General features: G+C 49.3%; 9 protein-coding genes across 9 annotated transcripts in view; 4 read left to right on the top strand and 5 right to left on the bottom strand.

Moving 5' to 3' along the window:
• Nucleotides 1–1,892: 1,892 nt before the first annotated feature.
• On the top strand, nt 1,893–2,795 carry BDV17DRAFT_290729 (GPR1/FUN34/yaaH family-domain-containing protein; the record flags this gene model as incomplete). The annotated part of the gene is made up of 3 exons (XM_073761977.1): nt 1,893–2,225; nt 2,309–2,401; nt 2,475–2,795. The coding sequence occupies 3 exons, from the start codon at nt 1,893–1,895 to the stop codon at nt 2,793–2,795; spliced, it is 747 nt and encodes a 248-aa protein (XP_073616255.1).
• A 499-nt stretch (nt 2,796–3,294) lies between these two features.
• Nucleotides 3,295–5,014, top strand: BDV17DRAFT_298212 (FAD-dependent oxidoreductase; the record flags this gene model as incomplete). The annotated part of the gene is made up of 1 exon (XM_073763643.1): nt 3,295–5,014. The coding sequence occupies one exon, from the start codon at nt 3,295–3,297 to the stop codon at nt 5,011–5,013; it is 1,719 nt and encodes a 572-aa protein (XP_073616254.1).
• A 683-nt stretch (nt 5,015–5,697) lies between these two features.
• Nucleotides 5,698–7,469, top strand: BDV17DRAFT_298211 (FAD binding domain-containing protein; the record flags this gene model as incomplete). Its single annotated transcript, XM_073763642.1, has 2 exons — nt 5,698–6,904; nt 6,955–7,469. The coding sequence occupies 2 exons, from the start codon at nt 5,698–5,700 to the stop codon at nt 7,467–7,469; spliced, it is 1,722 nt and encodes a 573-aa protein (XP_073616253.1).
• A 272-nt stretch (nt 7,470–7,741) lies between these two features.
• On the top strand, nt 7,742–9,944 carry BDV17DRAFT_298209 (FluG domain protein; the record flags this gene model as incomplete). The annotated part of the gene is made up of 5 exons (XM_073763641.1): nt 7,742–7,878; nt 7,927–8,137; nt 8,181–8,539; nt 8,585–8,952; nt 9,003–9,944. The coding sequence occupies 5 exons, from the start codon at nt 7,742–7,744 to the stop codon at nt 9,932–9,934; spliced, it is 2,007 nt and encodes a 668-aa protein (XP_073616252.1). The 3' UTR covers nt 9,935–9,944.
• A 275-nt stretch (nt 9,945–10,219) lies between these two features.
• BDV17DRAFT_290726 (nucleoporin FG repeat-containing protein) lies at nt 10,220–11,068 on the bottom strand (the record flags this gene model as incomplete). Its single annotated transcript, XM_073761976.1, has 1 exon — nt 10,220–11,068. The coding sequence occupies one exon, from the start codon at nt 11,066–11,068 to the stop codon at nt 10,220–10,222; it is 849 nt and encodes a 282-aa protein (XP_073616251.1).
• Nucleotides 11,069–11,865: 797 nt separating this feature from the next.
• BDV17DRAFT_74712 (uncharacterized protein) lies at nt 11,866–12,457 on the bottom strand. Its single transcript, XM_073765075.1, has one exon. It carries the CDS (start codon nt 12,325–12,327, stop codon nt 11,935–11,937), a length of 393 nt encoding a protein of 130 aa, XP_073616250.1. The 5' UTR covers nt 12,328–12,457; the 3' UTR covers nt 11,866–11,934.
• A 660-nt stretch (nt 12,458–13,117) lies between these two features.
• On the bottom strand, nt 13,118–13,883 carry BDV17DRAFT_290725 (uncharacterized protein; the record flags this gene model as incomplete). The annotated part of the gene is made up of 2 exons (XM_073761975.1): nt 13,118–13,392; nt 13,457–13,883. 2 exons carry the CDS (start codon nt 13,881–13,883, stop codon nt 13,118–13,120), a joined length of 702 nt encoding a protein of 233 aa, XP_073616249.1.
• Nucleotides 13,884–14,232: 349 nt separating this feature from the next.
• Nucleotides 14,233–15,766, bottom strand: BDV17DRAFT_74706 (uncharacterized protein). Its single transcript, XM_073765074.1, has 2 exons — nt 15,212–15,766; nt 14,233–15,147 (listed from the first exon to the last, which is right to left on the bottom strand). Exons 1-2 carry the CDS (start codon nt 15,726–15,728, stop codon nt 14,429–14,431), a joined length of 1,236 nt encoding a protein of 411 aa, XP_073616248.1. The 5' UTR covers nt 15,729–15,766; the 3' UTR covers nt 14,233–14,428.
• Nucleotides 15,767–16,010: 244 nt separating this feature from the next.
• BDV17DRAFT_298207 (uncharacterized protein) overlaps nt 16,011–17,132 on the bottom strand; it is a gene marked incomplete at its 5' end in the record, with an annotated part of 3,333 nt that continues 2,211 nt past the window's right edge. Inside the window, one exon of the mRNA XM_073763640.1 lies at nt 16,011–17,116. Coding sequence (XP_073616247.1) covers nt 16,449–17,116 — 668 coding nt within the window. The 3' untranslated portion in view covers nt 16,011–16,448. The remainder of the gene's footprint in view (nt 17,117–17,132) is intronic.

Below are 17,132 nucleotides of genomic sequence, written 5' to 3'. Positions count from 1 at the left end.
GCCCCTCGGGTTCACCGATTTGCGTCTTTCACAATTGCCCGCCCCAGGTGAGCCCATCTGTCGAGAGGATAGAATGAACTTCGAGTACCTTATATCGAGCCCTTTCTCCGTACTTCTAGCTGGATATTCCAAGAAGCTGGAGGGGTAGTGTTGGACGGTTGTTTTCTAGCCCTGGGGGGGATTAGTATCGGCATAATTATGTGAGTTGTCAGGCCAGGATATAGACTAGGTACTACTCACCTATCTGTCCAAGATTTTAATAGATTATGACGAAGCGAGTCGGCCGATAATATTCCCAGATTTGGTAGGTATCGAGGGTGGTGATGTTTGTTTCGACCTCGGTGCCGAACTGGAAGCTATTGCTTAGCATGCGTTTGAGGAGTTTCACACTAGGAGAGAAAGGAAATGCGAAATAAGCAAAAGATAAAGACTGACGAAGACGAAATTTCGAAGACTTACAGCGTCACCTGTACTCCCAATCGCGTCTGCAATCAATGAGGGACCCATACTAGAGCGGCCTAACGCACCTCACGGCATCCGGATCAAACGTCTCTATAATCGATACATACGTCAAAACCCCTCTCAATCTGCCTAACCTGCACCACAGCCTCGCTCGCATCATTCCCCGCGAGGAGATTAACTCCCCACGTGAACTTCGTCCCAGGAGCCATATTGCAGCCGAAAACCAGTAGCCGAGCCCAGCGTCCGTGAAGTATGCCTGTGCAAGAGCGACTTTCTGTCTTCGTGTGGTCGGGGCACGGCGCCGAAGATGTTGTAGAAGCCCGAGGTGGATGTGAGATTTGGTGTTGAGATTATATGGTGTTGTGAGCCGCCGCCGACTCTAGGTAGATCGGATGGAGATACATATATCAGCTCAGATATCCTGATATTCCCACCCTTTCCAAGGTTATGTAGGCCACGCCAGTCTTCTCGTTCAACTTATTCAAGAGTGTATAGGTAAACTCGTTTCGCGAGATGCCGTGTCCAGCCCAGTTGGGGAACCTGTCGGCTGATAAGTAACGTAACTTGCGTTTGTAGGTCTCCTCGTGGAAGTCGCAGGGTTGCGCTTGTTGCATTTTCTGCCGCGCTGGCAGTTGGCACCATTGGAACGAAGACCACCTAGGACCCCCCTTCATCTCAACAGAATGATCGACAGAGGGGTCTAGCGCGGGAGAATTGTTTCTATATTTGACCTTATTATCTCCCCGTTTGTCGGGGTGAGATAACACGAATACGAAATAATTTGCATGCTATCGCTTGCTTGCGCGCGACAGCTGTGCTCAAGCCAATAGCCCTAACTATTCAATCATGGGGACATTGGCAGTTCGTGGAGAATTGCCTGGTTGATTCTGATTTCGCCCGAGGTATCAAGTTCTGCCGGTCTATCTTCTCCTATTACCATAGTGGGCTATCCTATTGACTTTGCGCTGACGGGGATATATCAGCCGCCATTCAGACCGTCATACTAGGCGGCCTACTGAGGCCTTTTGCACCATGCCTGGCTTTGCATACTTTGTTCTTTTGCTCTCAGAATTGCGCCGATGGGCAATCCACCTTGAGAGAGATTGTGGTTCGCGAAACAATGCGCAGTTTATTTCAAAGACTCCGAGCTTTACCCTCAATACCCCGGTCTCGAAAGTCAGCACTTGATAAACCCTGCGCCAGTGAAAACTCTTCCATACCTGTGGTCATATCGTCAATCCTCGCATAAAAGCCTGTTTGCGGAAAGTCATGAACTGACACAGCTATACATCGACGTCACGACGAGTGGACTGACTTCCCCAGAACTTTAAAGATCCCGAAGCCCCCGACACACCATGCCCTCGATGCCGTCTCAGATCTATCTCCCGCATCCTTCGGACAAGAGAAGGAAAAAAGAGTAAAGGATCAAAATGTCTCTCGAATTCGACAACCCCGAAAAAGTGACCCGCACCCTCGAGCGTGATCCCAACGTGACAATCTTCCTCCGGCCCATCGCCGCCCCCGCAGCCCTAGGTCTCGCCGGGTTCGCCGGGTCGACCTTTATAACAGCAAGCTACATCGCACGGTGGTGGGGGAATGAAGAGTCGCCAACGATTTTCTTCCCCTTTGTTGCCTTCTGGGGCGGGCTGGGACAGTTCATTGCCGGCCTTTTTGGATATGCGGCGAGGGATACACTTGTGACGGTTATTCATGTCCTTTGGGGGAGTTTTTGGATGAGTATTGGGGTGTTGTATTTGCTTGTGGTATATTCTATTTCTCTTTTGCATTGGTTTGGTTTTGCCAAAGGGGCTACAGTATGCTGATGGGTTGTATTGTCGTGAAACAGGCTACCGGGGCTCTTCCTCCACATGGTATCCATGAGCACTTCCCCGAGCTGGCGTCGTGGATGGTTGTCTTGACTTTCTTCACTTGGTCTGGCGTAAGTACAACCCTCTCAACCCTCACCCACACGCCCATTCAATTCCACTGCTAACCGCGATATCCGCATGCAGGCAATCGCCTCCTCCGCCCGCGACCTAGTCCTCTGCGGCGTCCTAACGACCCTCGCGATCGGGTGCACAATATCCATCTGCCTCTTCGCATACGGCTCCGGCGTGCGAATGGGGATGAAAGCCGCTGCGTACTTCTGGATCATCTCGGCTATACTGGCGTGGTGGCGCGTCACGGTGTACCTTATTGAAGAAGCATTCGGGAAGCATCCGATCGTGAGATTCTTTCCTATCTTCCGCACGCCCGCAGAAGGGAGAAGACCGCTTTTGGCGCCTGGGTTTGGGGAGCCGGGGGTTAAGAGGGGGATGCCGGGGGTTACTTAGGAGTCAAGCGACCTTACATTAAGACGGTCAGGGGAAAGGCGACGAGTGCGGAATCGAAGGGGAAACTGGCTAATGGGGTAATGGTAAATGGTGTAATTTCTGCATATCAATAAAACTGTTCTTATTTGTATGTACACACGGCGTTGTAATCCGATTTGCTTGCTTTACCTTGCTGTACACAAGAGGCTTCCAAGTCCCACGGGAAACCCTATCCTAGTACCAAGAACGGGTCCATTCCCATCTGGCGCGCGGCGTTTCCAGCATTCGCACCAGCCGAGTTCTAGATCTTACAGTCGGGGTTATACTCTGGGTTCGATGGAGAGCAATCTGTGCCCATATTGTGATGCGAGGAGACGATATTTGTTCCGCGTCATGATGATCGCAACCACATACCGCATCCTGACGTGACCACCACCACCAACCATATGAACCGCCAAGCTCTAACATGAGAGCCATAAACCTCAAATGATCACGGCATTCCAAGTCAGAATCGTCAAGAATGATCAACCGCGCGATCCACTGCCTGCGACCCCCAAGCCAACTCATCAACCCATCTACCTCTACTGCTACAGCTACAACAACCGCAACCCGAAACCTCGCAACAATCAACATGGAAAACGCCCACCAGCACTTCCTCAATACATCTGGCGAGACGGACCCGGTCTGGATCCACCAATTTCCCTACCCCAAACACCCTACATTCTCTCCCCTGTCACAGAACATCACCACGGACGTCGCGATCGTCGGCGCCGGTATAGCGGGCATCCAAACAGCGTACGAACTCATCGAGCGCGGGAAGAAGGTCACGATGCTTGAGGCGAGACATGTCCTCTCCGGTGAGAGTGGAAGAACGAGTGGGCATTTGAGTAATGCGTTGGACGACGAGTACACCCATATCAAGGAGAAACATGGGTCTTCGGGCGCGAGAGCCGCCGCGGAGAGTCACACGTTCGCTATCAATCGCGTGGGGGAAATCGCCCGGAAGTTAGGAGTGGAATGTGAATACCGCCAGTTACCAGGGTATAAATTCAGCTCTATCCCGCGCGGCCAAAAGGGGCATGACGACGACATCTCGGGAATAAAATGGGAAGCCAAAACAGCCAAGGAAAGCGGCGTCGATGCATCCTTCAAAGAAGGACTAAAGGTGAAAGGATGGGACGGGAAAATCGACCAACAAGACGGCGCAATCTTCAACGCGCAAGCAACGTTCCATCCAACAAAGTATCTCTCTGGCGTCCTAGCCTGGCTCAAGGAACAACCGAACTTCGCATGCTACGCTGAAACCCGTGCAACGGGTATCGAGGAGAAATCTGGGCACGTCGAGGTCTCCACGGACAGAGGGTACACCGTGACGGCGGGCGACTGCGTCGAGGCAACATGCATCCCGCTGCAGAAACTCAGTATCGTAGCGGAAATGGGCTACTACCGGACGTATTGCATTGCGATTCGCGTGCCAAGGGGTACAGTCGAGGACTGTCTTATCTACGATACAGAGGATCCGTACAAGTATATCCGGTTCACGGCGTGCGATGAACAAGACGATTACCTTGTTATCGGCGGTTGTGATCACAAGGTCGGGCAGGAGAATACATCCGGCCGCTTTGAGGAGCTGGAGAATTGGGTTCGTGAGCGGTTTACGAGCGCCGGTAAGGTGGATTACCGCTGGAGCGGGCAGATCATGGAGCCTGTTGACTTTATGGCGTTTATTGGGAAGAATCAGGGGATGGAACATACGTATGTTGTTACCGGGGATAGTGGGAATGGGCTTACCCATGGTGTGCTTGCGGGCCGGTTGATTGCGGATGAGATCGAGGGGAAGAAGAATAGCTGGGCGGGTCTGTATAGTCCCAAGCGACTAGCTAGCATTGGGAAGTCAGCCGGTGAGATGCTGAGGCATGATCTCCAGATTAACACGCAGTACAAGCGGTGGCTGCAGAGTGATGTGGGGGATATCGAGGATATTGTCCCCGGTAGCGGAGGTGTGGTTCATGAAGGGCTGAAGCCGGTTGCGGTGTATAAGGATGATGGGGGAAATACGCATAAAATGAGCGCCGTTTGTCCGCACATGAAGGGCGTTGTGTGCTGGAATGATACCGAGAAGAGCTGGGACTGTCCGGTTCATGGCAGTAGGTTCAGCTGCGAGGGGATGTGTGTCGAGGGCCCGGCAAAGACTGGGTTGCAGACGATGCATCAGCCTCAAGCTGCTGCTGCTCATTGAGGGTTTTACCAATATGTACCTAGCCTTTGTGCCAAGGATGGAATGCACTGCCACTACGATATGTAAATTGCTTTTTTTTTCGGCTGGATGCACATGCAAGGTTAGGCCATAGTATGCCCCTCACTTTCCCCAACTGCTGCGTCCTATTCTCTTACTTCTCACCAAGTAAGCTCGTCTAATCTGGGCCAAAACCGTACGCAATATTGTTTCTATATGCAGCTTTCCTCAGGCCCTAATGCGCGTCTGAGAGAGTGACCACCCGGCACAACCGGAAGAGAGGAAACTTCCAATTGCGGCGGAATACTGTGTGCCATTACATAGTGTTTATTTGCCATCTCTGCAGCATCTTCCCGGATCCGTTGTTTAGCTTCCATTGGTTTTCCCACCTTGAAGTGTTCCTGAATGCCATACAAACTGGCTCTTCGACAAGTGGGGGGCAAGCTTATGATTTAACGCGGGGGAAACCTTACGGAAGTTTAGTTCTTACGCGGGGGTTTGGCTATACTTCCGAAGGTTCGAATCAACTAGGTAGTTGTTTCTTAGCTCCAGTGGTTGTACCAATAGCATGAAATCTCCATCTAGCGTAAGTAGCCCCATAACAGACGCGTCGATAAGAAGGGAAGCTCTTCATTTTCGAAACCGAAATCTGCAACCATTCAACAACCCCCGACCACAACTACAACCATGACCGTGCCCGTGATAATCATCGGTGGCGGCCCCGTTGGCCTGGTGGCATCCATCGCTCTTTCCCAGCATAGAGTCCCCCATTTGCTTTTCGAGCGATACCCGGGTACATCAAAGCACCCCAAGGCTGTCGGGCTGAACATACGCACAATGGAATATATTCGCGCCCTTGGCCTAGAGCAAGCCGTTAGGGACAAGGCTGCCCCTCCCCACTCGCACTCCAAGACGGCTTGGTATACTAGTCTCGGTCCTGACCGTCGCGAGATCCTCACGCGTGACGCGTGGGGCGGCGGCATTTACGAGGCAGAATATCGGGCCTTTAGTCCGTGCCGACTTACAGTTCTTCCGCAGATTCGGCTCGAGCCGATTTTGCTTCGCCGTGCGAAGGAGTTGAATCCGGAGGGGCTTTTTCATTCTGCTGAGGTTGTTGCTCTTCAGGAGGTGGAGAAGGGTGTGAAAGTTACGGTGAACCACAAGGATAGGTCTGAGGTTCAGACGTACGAGGCAAATTATGTTATCGCTGCTGATGGGGGGAGGACAGTCGGTCCTCAGCTGGACATCGGCATGTCTGGTGAAGAGAACGTGATGGATATGGTGTCTGCGCATATCACGGCACCGTTGAGCCTGATCCATCCAAACCCAGATGTCCTGATTACCTGGTTTATTGACCCTGCGAAAGGAGGGAGCATCAACACTGGGTATCTCTATCATCTAGGTCCATACAACGGCAAGATCGAAGATGAGGAGTGGATGTTCGCCTGCGCCACGAACCCAGCTGATCCGAGGAAGTTCGAGAAGGAGGACATGCTCAAGCGCCTCGCCGAAACGCTCCAGATCCCTTCAGACGTCGAGGACAAAGTGGAGCTACTCAGCATCAGCCACTGGCTCGTGAACTCCATCGTGGCCGACCGATTCCGCAGCGCTCCTCAAACGGGACGAGTCTTCCTCGTCGGTGATGCCGCCCACCGCGTCCCCCCCTGGGGAGCACTGGGCCTCAATACGGGCATTCAGGATGTGCAGAACCTCGTTTGGAAACTTGCATTGGCCATAAAGAACCGGAAAATCGGAGAGAATGACCTTCCAAATAATCTTCTCGACACTTATGAGAAAGAGCGCCGCCCGATTGCACTTCGAGTTGCCGAAACTAGTCTCGCCAATTTGCGGAATCATGCGCTCGCTATGGATAGAGCCTTGGGAATTCATCCCGGTCAGTCGGCGGAGGATAATATTGCTACGCTGGGCGCATACTTTGATCAGACGCACCCTCTGACCATCAAAAGCTCCGCACCGCAGTGGTAGAAGCACAAAGCGTGCTCGACAGCGAATTCCACGCCCCCGGCGCAGAAACAGGCTGGTTCTACCCATCCACCGACGTTGGCCTTTGCGGAGATCCCAACCACGACGGTCAACTCAACAAAAACGGCGAATTCGATATCTACAAGTATCACGCTTCCACAATCCCAGGCCACCACATGCCTCACTTCTGGGTCCAGAAGGGTCAAACGAGGAAGTCTATCAGGGACCTCCTGGGCCACAATGAATTTGTGCTCTTTTCCAAGTGGCCCAAGTGGAAGGCTGTCCACCGAGACCTGAGCGAGATCCGGGTCGAGATCCTAGATGGCCAGCCTGGGAACTGGCGCGATGCCGATGCCTCGTGGGAGCGGCTTCCTTGGTATGATGGGGTGCAGTCTGAACAGCAGGCGCTTCTGGTTCGGCCGGACGGGATTATCGCGTGGAGGATGGAGGAGTTTTTTGATGAGTCTACGGAGTAAGTCTGGGTGACGGCGAAAAGAACACGGTTGTGCGTGGCCTTTAGCGTAGAACTTGTGGCCTTTTCGCAGAGCAGCGCGAGCAAAAGTCGCTATACCTAATTTGGCTTTAGCGCCTGAGGGCAATGATTCGCATCTATACTAGGAAATCAGGCAGCGCGTACATCGTGATTATCTCGAAAAGAGAATAAATAGCTAGCCAGTCTCCAAGCCAAACAGCCTGAGTAAGTCTTCCTGGTATCAGAGTTGGCCTCACCGACTTGTTTTGTCTCACGATGCCTAGGGGTGTACCAAAAAAAGCAGCTACTGTTGACTGGAACGCATTTGTACACGAAGGTGACCCTGAGGTTGACTGTGCTCATGCTGAACCAACGAAGGCAAAGATCAGGCTTGTGAGAATCAGTTTCCAGAAGTTTGTTACCCTGATATACTAAAGACTTTCGCTAATCAATAGAGCTAGATTTACGTCCCGTCTTGAGCCAGCTGACTATCAATATTGGCTTCGGAACATCACGCTAAGAGTCATAGAGGGCTTCCTTAGGTGGTATCTTGAAAGCCATAATGTCGAGTATCAATCGGCGTTCTTGGTCTTTGCCCGATACTGGAGGATGTTTTGGTGCGAGGAAATGGATAAAATGTTCGACTATGACCTGAGACGTCGAATGACGAAGGTAAGCCAATTCCAGTGGAAGAAATCAGGGCTAACTACATTAGCTGGTCTGCACAACCATTACCACCGAATATGAACTTGACCTGGGCGGAAAGTCACAGCCACCCGTTAATATCGATGATCTGCTCTTCTCTACCTATCATCTTGTCGCTGTTACTAAGATCCGATTTCCGACTGCGCGTTGCCGCCAACAGCTGAGTACTCTGAGGAAGATGATGACATCGACTACAGCGCGCCCTGGAACATTGGTTGTGTCCTCTGGGTACATGAGGAAAGGGAAAGACGCTCTTAAATGGAAAGATATTGAACTCTTTATGGTCAAGCACCCAGAAGAGCCCTGTCAGACGCTTATTATGAGAGTCAAGCACAGGCTAAACAAGGGCAAAAGAAACCGAGGTGTTCCGTATGTCAAAGTCCGTTCCTTAATTGAAGCCAGCTAATTATTTAGACCCGTATTTGTATACACTGAACGAAATGATAACCTTGCCCTCTGCGTGATTCAAGACATCATAGAGTATGCTATAGTCGATGGTGCATTTGCCAGTGAATATATCAAAAAGCCTCGAGACATCTGGAAATACACGAGAGTTCCAGATCATCGGCTCAGCACCCCACTGCACATTGCGGAGAGAGTTAAAGAGACGCCCATTTTCCGAAAGGCTGTGAAAGACTCTGAAGGCAACTGGGTAACTTCACCAACCGAAGCTTGGACATACGAGGATTTACGAGATTTTGAACTCGCCGCTGCTAAGTCAGCGGGGCATGAAAAGCCAGGGTCCTTGTATAAGTATCGGAAAGGAGCAGCTACTAATATCAGTGAGGAATATCCCCTCAGGTCATCAATTTATGCTAATCCTTGTCAACAGGACATCTTGATGAGCACTCCCGGAAACTTATTATGGGTCACGCGAGGAGTGATACCTTCTCCCACTACATCCAAATTCAGGATGATACTCAGTCAGCTTTCATGGGGACACCAACAAGGGACGCCTTGATAAAACTCGCTACCAACGCAGGTTTAACTCGAGACCCGTCTGCCCCAGAGGAACTAAGCGAGACCAGAAAGCGAGAAGTTGAGAAAGACAAACAGCTTAATAACTTGAAAGCTCACCGCGATGACCTTCGCGCCCAACTAATTGCAATACACCATCAAGTGCAGAACGGTAAGGGCACGGATCTCTACAAAGAGTTTACAAAAGCAGGCAACAAAGTCAGGGTCCACAAGAAGAAACTACTGCGAGTCGCGGAAGAGGCACAGCGAGAAGAATTTTTTGGCACTGTCGGCAATACCATCATCAAACAGAACTACCAAGGCAAGCCGATTCAATTCGAACCGGATACCTCTCACATTTTGCCTGAGCGGAAAACGCTGGCAGACCTTGAGTTCAAAAACAGGGATGTGGATAAAGTGATTGATGATGAGCTTCTTGAGGATCGCATCCGCTCTCTTGAATTACGCCTGACTCTCTATCGTCTTAATGTGCCACCGGCGTTACAGAAGCGAATTCGGTTCGACGGGCCCTCCGCGGACTTATCATCTGAATGTACTGGCCCTTTCGTGAGCAAGACGGGACTTGAGTGTCCGGTGTGTCTTGGGCGCTCTGACCACCAACATGAGAGGGCAAGGATGTATCAGTATGCGCGAAAGGATACATTGCAGAAGCACTTTGCAACCCACAAGCTGCCACAACGCTTTTCCAAGGGCCGTCCCTGCGACTGCCCTGGTTGCGAAGACATTTTATATTCGCTCCCCTCATACAAGCACCACCAAGCTAGCCATCACAAAATTATACTATGATACTTATCACGAGTACAGGAATAGAATAAAACCTCAATCCCATATCTTCCTGCATCCATATTAGCCCTAGTTGAAGCCTCTACTTAGTCTCTTCCAAGTAAAGTAAATACTATTAACCTAGAATAGAACTGACTTAAACGCTTATGCCTGTCTGATCCTGACATAAGTTGTTCAAGCATATAAGATGAATATCATTGAGCGAGACTGACACTAAATATAACAAAATATAACAAACTGGTCTTTCGATATAGTCTGGTATGCCCTTACCGGCCTTTGCTTTTTACCCTATTCTGCCTGAAGTTGTTCGAGCTCCCTCCGCAATTCAGGCTCTCCGGAAAACTGTTTCAAAACCTCCGCGCAATAGGAAACCCTGAGCAGTCTCTGGGCTGATTTCAGATGCCCTTCTTCGAATGAGTATCTCAATGCTGACGCGGTATACTCAATAACACTTGTTAGTTGATGCGGTAAAAGCGTCTCCTCTATTCTCTCGAGGATCAAGCTGGTAGTGCGTAGTTCATCAGTATCGGAGAGTGAAACATGATACAAACATTGACTCAAGATACGGGCAACATCCTCCCTATCGTTCTTGGGGTTAAGCGAACGCTCCGCCTGGATGAGTAGTTTGAAGATCTCAACATCTTTTCGACCTCGACTAACAATGAGCAACAGTTCAAAAACGAACCCAAGATCATGGACAGCCTTTACCAGCCAACAGATAACTGCTGTATAGTTTCGCTTTAGTGCTGCTCGGAAAAATTCATAGAGCATGTCAACAATACAGTCCCAATCTCTGGTATGGTAATAGTAGTCTGCTGCCTTGAGTGCAGTTTCTTCGTCTGCTTCCTCAATAAATGTCATCGTGGCATGATACAATTTCTCGTCCGCTGAAGATGTGAACTTGGCATACTTTGGTGGAGGACGTCCAAAGTTCAGCTGTTCTTTACCGTCATGTGGCCTCTTTGAGAATGCGGATGTCCCCAGCTGGCCCAACGGCTTTCCGGATGAGCTGAGTGAATCAGGTGCAGGCGAGCCAAATACAGACGTGCCAGGTGCAATATCTGGTTGCGCTGAGCCAAATGGAGATACTCCAGGTGCAGGCGAGCCAAATACAGACTTGCTGGGATCTAGTGGCATTGAGCCAAATAGAGAAACCCCAGGTGTAGCTGTAGGTGGGTCAAACAGGCGTGGATAACCTTTTCCAAGTGCAATACTTGTTTGTTGGTTGGATGGCTTTATAAATAAGCCAGATAAAGGCGTCTCATTTCCTGAGTTTCCCGATGAACTCTGTGATGAAGATGAAGGAGCACTGGCTTGGCAAGGTGTGCTGAACAAAGATTGGTTTGATGGTTGACCAAGAGATTTCATTTTGGCGTTTGGTCTGGCGGGGATGTCAACTCAAAAGAGATCATTATTGTGGCTTATATAGACAAAACCGAGATTTCTGGGCCATAATTTTCTAGGTCGATGCCGCCTTAAACCATGGGTTTCTGTATATAGTCCAGGGCCATAGATTTGAGTCACCATGAGTCCATGGCACCCTTTTGCGCCATACAACGCAATTTTCAGCTAGTACAGTGCTTCCGGAAATTGGTGTCATCATCTTATACTCTTTGATTCTATTCAAACTACTTGCGCTGGTCCATTAATAGTTAGTCCTGTCTCCTTCCACCACTCATGTGAGATTATAAGATCGAATCTTAACTAGTTGTGGGCTAGCGTTATATCTTTAATAAATCAAAGAGACTGAAGTGGTGACACCGGATTTCAGAAGCGCTGTATTTAGTATCAATTATCTCAATTATCTGCCAGAATAAAGTCAAAATGTATACTAAGTTACTGCCATATCTGAGTTGCGTCAATCTTGCGGCTGCGCGAGATAGTCAAAAAGGGAACAATAGTTTCTCATTCTTATACTAAGCACTTCAATATATAAATAAACTAAAAGCAAATCACTGTCTGGGTGACCAGGCATGGAAGAGGTCGGCTGAAAGGGCAACAGTCTAATTCTCATGGGGATGCTCAAGTTTCCCTGAGGATAGCAAGTGTTGCCGTTTAGATGGTGGGTTGTCAGAATCTTCACGGGGCCGCTTGCGTGATGCTCCAGGAAACAGATTCCCTGAGGACAGCTTTATTAGTGGACTGTCATCTTGGGGCAAGATTTGCTGTTTGAAAGGATTACCAGAATCTTGATGGGAATGATTGAGTGGTACCCCAGAAAGGCCATCTTCGTGCGCACGCCTAAACGGTTTACCAAAAAGTGATTCTTCTTGGGTACCCGCCGGCTCTGTATCACTTGAGGTCTCCGTAGGTGATCGGGGATACGATTGGGAGTTCAATTCGCGCCTAAAGGGGTTACCAAAAAAAATCTGTTCTGAGTCGCTGAAGGATTTCATGGGTGATTGGGGGCTCGAGTGAGAGTTCGAGTGGGGATACGATCTGGAGTGCAACTGGATTTGCGATTGGAGATACGATTTGGCCTGCGACTGGAGGTTGGAGTCTAAGAAGCAATCAGCACATATTTTTGACAAGGGTTTTATAAATTATGCTGACCTCTGTCTGATAGCTTCGCCAGTGTACGAATAGCAACGTCTGAAATATTGTAGCAATGTTGGCTCTCAAGTTCCCAGAAGATTAGGCCGTGTTTCTTCGTGCAGTATTCGAAGAGGACGTCAATTAACTCTCTCTCAAGACCCCCCACAGGTAGTTTTTCAAGCCTCGAGTAAAGGGCTTGGAGGCGGCGGAGATCAAATTCTTCCATGGGAAATGATGGGTGTAATCAGTATAAAGGGTATGGTGTATGTTGAAAGATCACAATATCTCAATGTCAGAAGCGCTCATGGAGAGTGGAAAAGGTAGGTATTTATTTTAGGAGTCAACAGTTGTTTAGGCCATGATTTCCAAAAGCCACAACTTGCCAATAGCGATGATCGATCCGCGAGCCATGATTTCTGATAACCACCCACTTCAGCGTAAATAATGAGGCCCAGTGTTATGGCATAATCGCGCGCTCTCAAGCTAACCATGACCAGCGTACACAAAGGGATCGATGAAGAAAAACGGTCAGTTGGAGGTGCCGCCATGGTTAGGAAGCGTGGCCCATAAGACCTTAGCGCCGAAACTAGTTAAGCAACCAATAGTATACAGGACCAGGAAGAACAGACAGCACAAAGAACAAATTTCTAATTAATCATCAATCACAATGCATTCATCGTCAGGGAGCCAGGTCCAATGGCGATAGTTAGGGACAGACCGCTTCCTCCCTGATCTCCTCAACTTGGGACCCTGTTCATTCCCCGGCGTCTTTCCTGTGATTGCGCCCTTGGATCGTTGTATTGTCTTTCGGGCTTTGGACCTCCCGGAGACGCCTTTCCCATTCGAGGTCTGTGTCAATAGGGTCTTCAGAAACTTGAACTCCGCTTTAAGAGAAGTGATTTCAGCCATAACTGTTTCGGCCATAACTAAAGTGTTTTTATAGAGGTTAGAACGAATCAATCCCATTAAACAATTGGAGGCATAACATACCATGAGCCAACTGTTCATTATCACTCAAGGGTAGAAGCATGAAGTCCCCCTTGGAAGTATCTGGGCCCGCATCAAGACATAATGGATTCCAAGGAAGCTGCGAATCATCCGATCCAGTCATATCTAGAGGCGCGGGTTCCACGATAGACGAGACCTCGGTTGAGGATAAGGGGCTGTTGTTTGGGAACGAAATTGCCCCTGCATCAAGATCCTGATTCCAGTAAGGATCCCACGATGCCACCGAGAAATCTTTGCCCTGATCTTCAGGCTTATGAGGACTCTGGCAGTCAACCCACTGGTCGCCCAGGCTGTCCATGGCATCATCGAAGAAGATGGTGAACTCAGGCATATGAGGGCTCTGGCAGTCAACCCATTGGTTGCTCACGCTGTCCATGGCATCATCAAAGAAGCTGGTAAATTCAGACATAGTGGAATAAAAGAGATGGTGAGAAGATTGTGTCTTGATCGTAAACATCAGGGGTAACGGCATGCTACTTATACCTGAGTGCAAGGCAGACTCATAGCCCGTGAAATCTATAATTATGTCGGCCATCACGCCTTGACCGAATGACTGGCCCATGAAGCACAGTTCACGGTATCAGGATGATACGAGACCCAGTCATTCTCTCACTCTCTCATGAACTCCAACACCAGTCATTCTCCGTCAGTTCTATATTTATGCTTTCCTCATCACGTCCCAGTAAAACTACTGGCTCAGGAAGCACTGTACAAGATGCTGGTGTGATTGGCGTGTCTCCGTGCAAGAAATGATAGGGTGGGCTGTCGCTTGCGCCTGAAGATTGTGGATAGGAGGACGTGAGACCCAATCATTCACTCATGGCTTCCGGAGCGCCTTCGCTGGGGTGGCTTGACTCTTGGTGGTTGCTTCTTGCTTCTCTCCTTGGGTACAGTGGCTTGATTCTCGGGGCTGACTGCAGTCTCTGCTCGACGTTCCCCTCTCAGTCATAACAGTCATACCAGCTGGAGTGTGCCCACAATAGTATTTCGAAATTCACCGTCTCCCCATCTCAGTACTGCGAAGAGATGGCGTAAGAGATCCATGGATCCGTCTTTCAGAGTTGTTCTCCAAGCTCCCACGCATGCCATACAAAAGTCTTCATTGGACGTCCGGAAGTGGAGCCATAATTCGTGGATCGGCCCCTCAGTAATGACAGAGAAAGCCAGCTTTAGGTTGAATTCTTGCTCGCGCTCATTGCCTTCCTCGATCCCCTCTCGACTTCCTTGATTCAGATCTGACATATTTTTAAGAATCTGAAGTGCGGTTGAGCCACTGACTGCGGCCTGATTTTGCGCCTGGTAGAGATTCCCTCCAGTTGCACCGGCCTTTGCCTCAACAATCAGAAAGGGGAATCGAAGGCCCAGTGGCGTGACATGTGGATCACTGATAAGACTGGAGGTATCTTGCAAATCAAGCAGAAAGCTTCTCGCAGCATTGAGGCCTTTCCTGGGCTCCAAAGCGGTTATTATGCTTTCATCCGACAGGCCAACACATATATCTGGACGCGGATCCTTTAGCTTAAATACGGGGATGGTTGGTAACGGAGACCGCAATTCAGGGATTTCAGATGGTTGAGTAGAGGAATGTTGTATAGTTTCATGCAGCTGGCTCCGTTTTCGCGGGATATTAGGTTGAGGGTTATGTATTGGAGGCTTTAGATCTCCGCGCCAGTCTTCATATGACATTAGCATGTGGACGTCTGAGTTCAAGACAATAGCAGGGAAATGATAGCATACCTCGATTACGCACGATTTCAAGCCCCTTGAACCTCAACTCGTCAATGGCCATATGCAAGGCTTCCGTCCATTCAGCCTCCCCTGATGGTTTCCTGACAAGTTCCTTAGACTTGCTCCACAGCTTATCCGAGATGGTGCGCAACTTAGAATCGTCACTTATCAAGTCATAAAAGACCCTTTCATTTAGATAAGTGCTGATGTCTGTAGGCACCTCATCGTCCACAAATATATTTGCGCGTCTAAGATGACCACCCCGATACTGTGCATCGCTTATTCTGGAGGGGCTGCTGGACCGAGTTCGATGAGAAGAGCGAGTAGATGGCGGAGGAATTATTGGGATGTCCGACAAGGTGCTGCTTCCCTCTGGAGCCATTTCAAACCGCGCGAAAGGGGAGAGACGCGGGGTTTCCTTGTTATGCTCCTTGAGAGCATCAAATGTGAGAGATGTGTTGTGATGATAGGGCTTTTGTTGCTTCACTGGTGAAGCCAAAGAAGAGCAAGAATGCGATCGCTTCATAATAACAAATTCGTGACTTCAGGCAGATGGGAGACCATATTGTTGTCTAGCGATAATAAGACTTCTGCAAAGTTCCCCCGGAGCATCGCAAGAGGTGTCGGAACATACTGCCACTCAATACCGCCTGCCCTAAAAAGGAGGGGGGGTTTTCAAGCTCGCTTAGTCATTATCTAGTAAGCCACTAGTTAGTTATCTTAGGCGGCCATCCGGCCACCGAATTACAAGGCAAGGTAGCCATGATTTTGATTTTCGATGACCACTATTCGATCATGAGACTTCGGCGTAAATCGGACAGCAGACCTTGGACACCCAACCGCGGATGAGAGTGAGCCAGGTTGGATTGCGTTTCGTTGATCGGCAACGGGCCTGGATCACGATCCACAGATCATGATCTCAATTTGACCCCTGTCTAAGGCTTGTATTCTGACAGTCTGGATCACTAGATCAAAATCTCGAGCTTGAAGTCATATAATTGTGAAACCCAGTCTGTGGACAGTGTCCTGAGAACCCTGTTGGCCTCCTGTCTCGTTTAGAATATAAAAATTTATATATTAAGATCAATGGATACATGTCCCCTGACAAGATAATAAAGCTCAGAGGCTTGCTGTGATCTAAATTAATTGATTGTGTTGAAGTGTGGCTTTAGAGCCGTTGACTGCCGTCTTATCCAGTTATAGGTCGGTAAGGGTTATTCATCTATCGACCGTAGGTTGATGGTGATTATGAAGGCGGCTCCTTCATCTCAATCGTACTAGAACCATCCTCAACGCCTGTAGCAAAACAATTTTGTGGCGCCACCACTCTGTGACCTTTATCAAAAAACATTGCCCCTCTCTCTTTGGACCGCTGCTTAGCCCAGGACGTTACCAGATCCTGATCGAGGGGCAATTTCTTCAAAATGAATAATTGACCGTCGCTATCCCGAACTAGAAAGGCAAACTCTAGGCTGGGGTCCAGTTTCAGCCTTTTATTTGGTTGTTCCTCATCTCCCCAGTGGCGTCTTTTCCCAATCGTTGTTCCCGGATTTTCTAGATCATTTTCCTGCTGTGTAGAAATATCAGGCGGCCTGGGCAGTTGAGCTAATTTATCAAAAGCTTGTGCAAAGTCAACTCGTGTGATAGGTCGCTTTTGACGCCGGTTGTCTTTTTGATGCACTTCTTCTTCCTGATGATGCTCCTCTTCTTCTTCTCCTTTCTCTCCTTGTCCTTCTTGCTCTTCTTGCTCTTCTAGGTCAAAATCCTGCCGTGTAGATATATTAGGTGGTAGAGGTAGTTGAGAATATGACTGACCAGAGGACTTTGTTGATTCCAAGTCGTCAAACGCTTGCGAAAAGTCAAGTCGAGTGACTGGACGCTTTCGACGCTGCTCCTCTTTTTGACGCTGCTCTTCTTTTTGACGCTGCTC

The sequence above is a fragment of the Aspergillus undulatus genome (genome assembly GCF_047715775.1).
Source record: "Aspergillus undulatus strain CBS 261.88 unplaced genomic scaffold BDV17scaffold_20, whole genome shotgun sequence".
NCBI lineage: Eukaryota > Fungi > Ascomycota > Eurotiomycetes > Eurotiales > Aspergillaceae > Aspergillus > Aspergillus undulatus.
The sequence above is the reverse complement of the archived record's forward strand: the minus strand, read 5'-3'. Positions and strand labels throughout refer to the sequence as shown.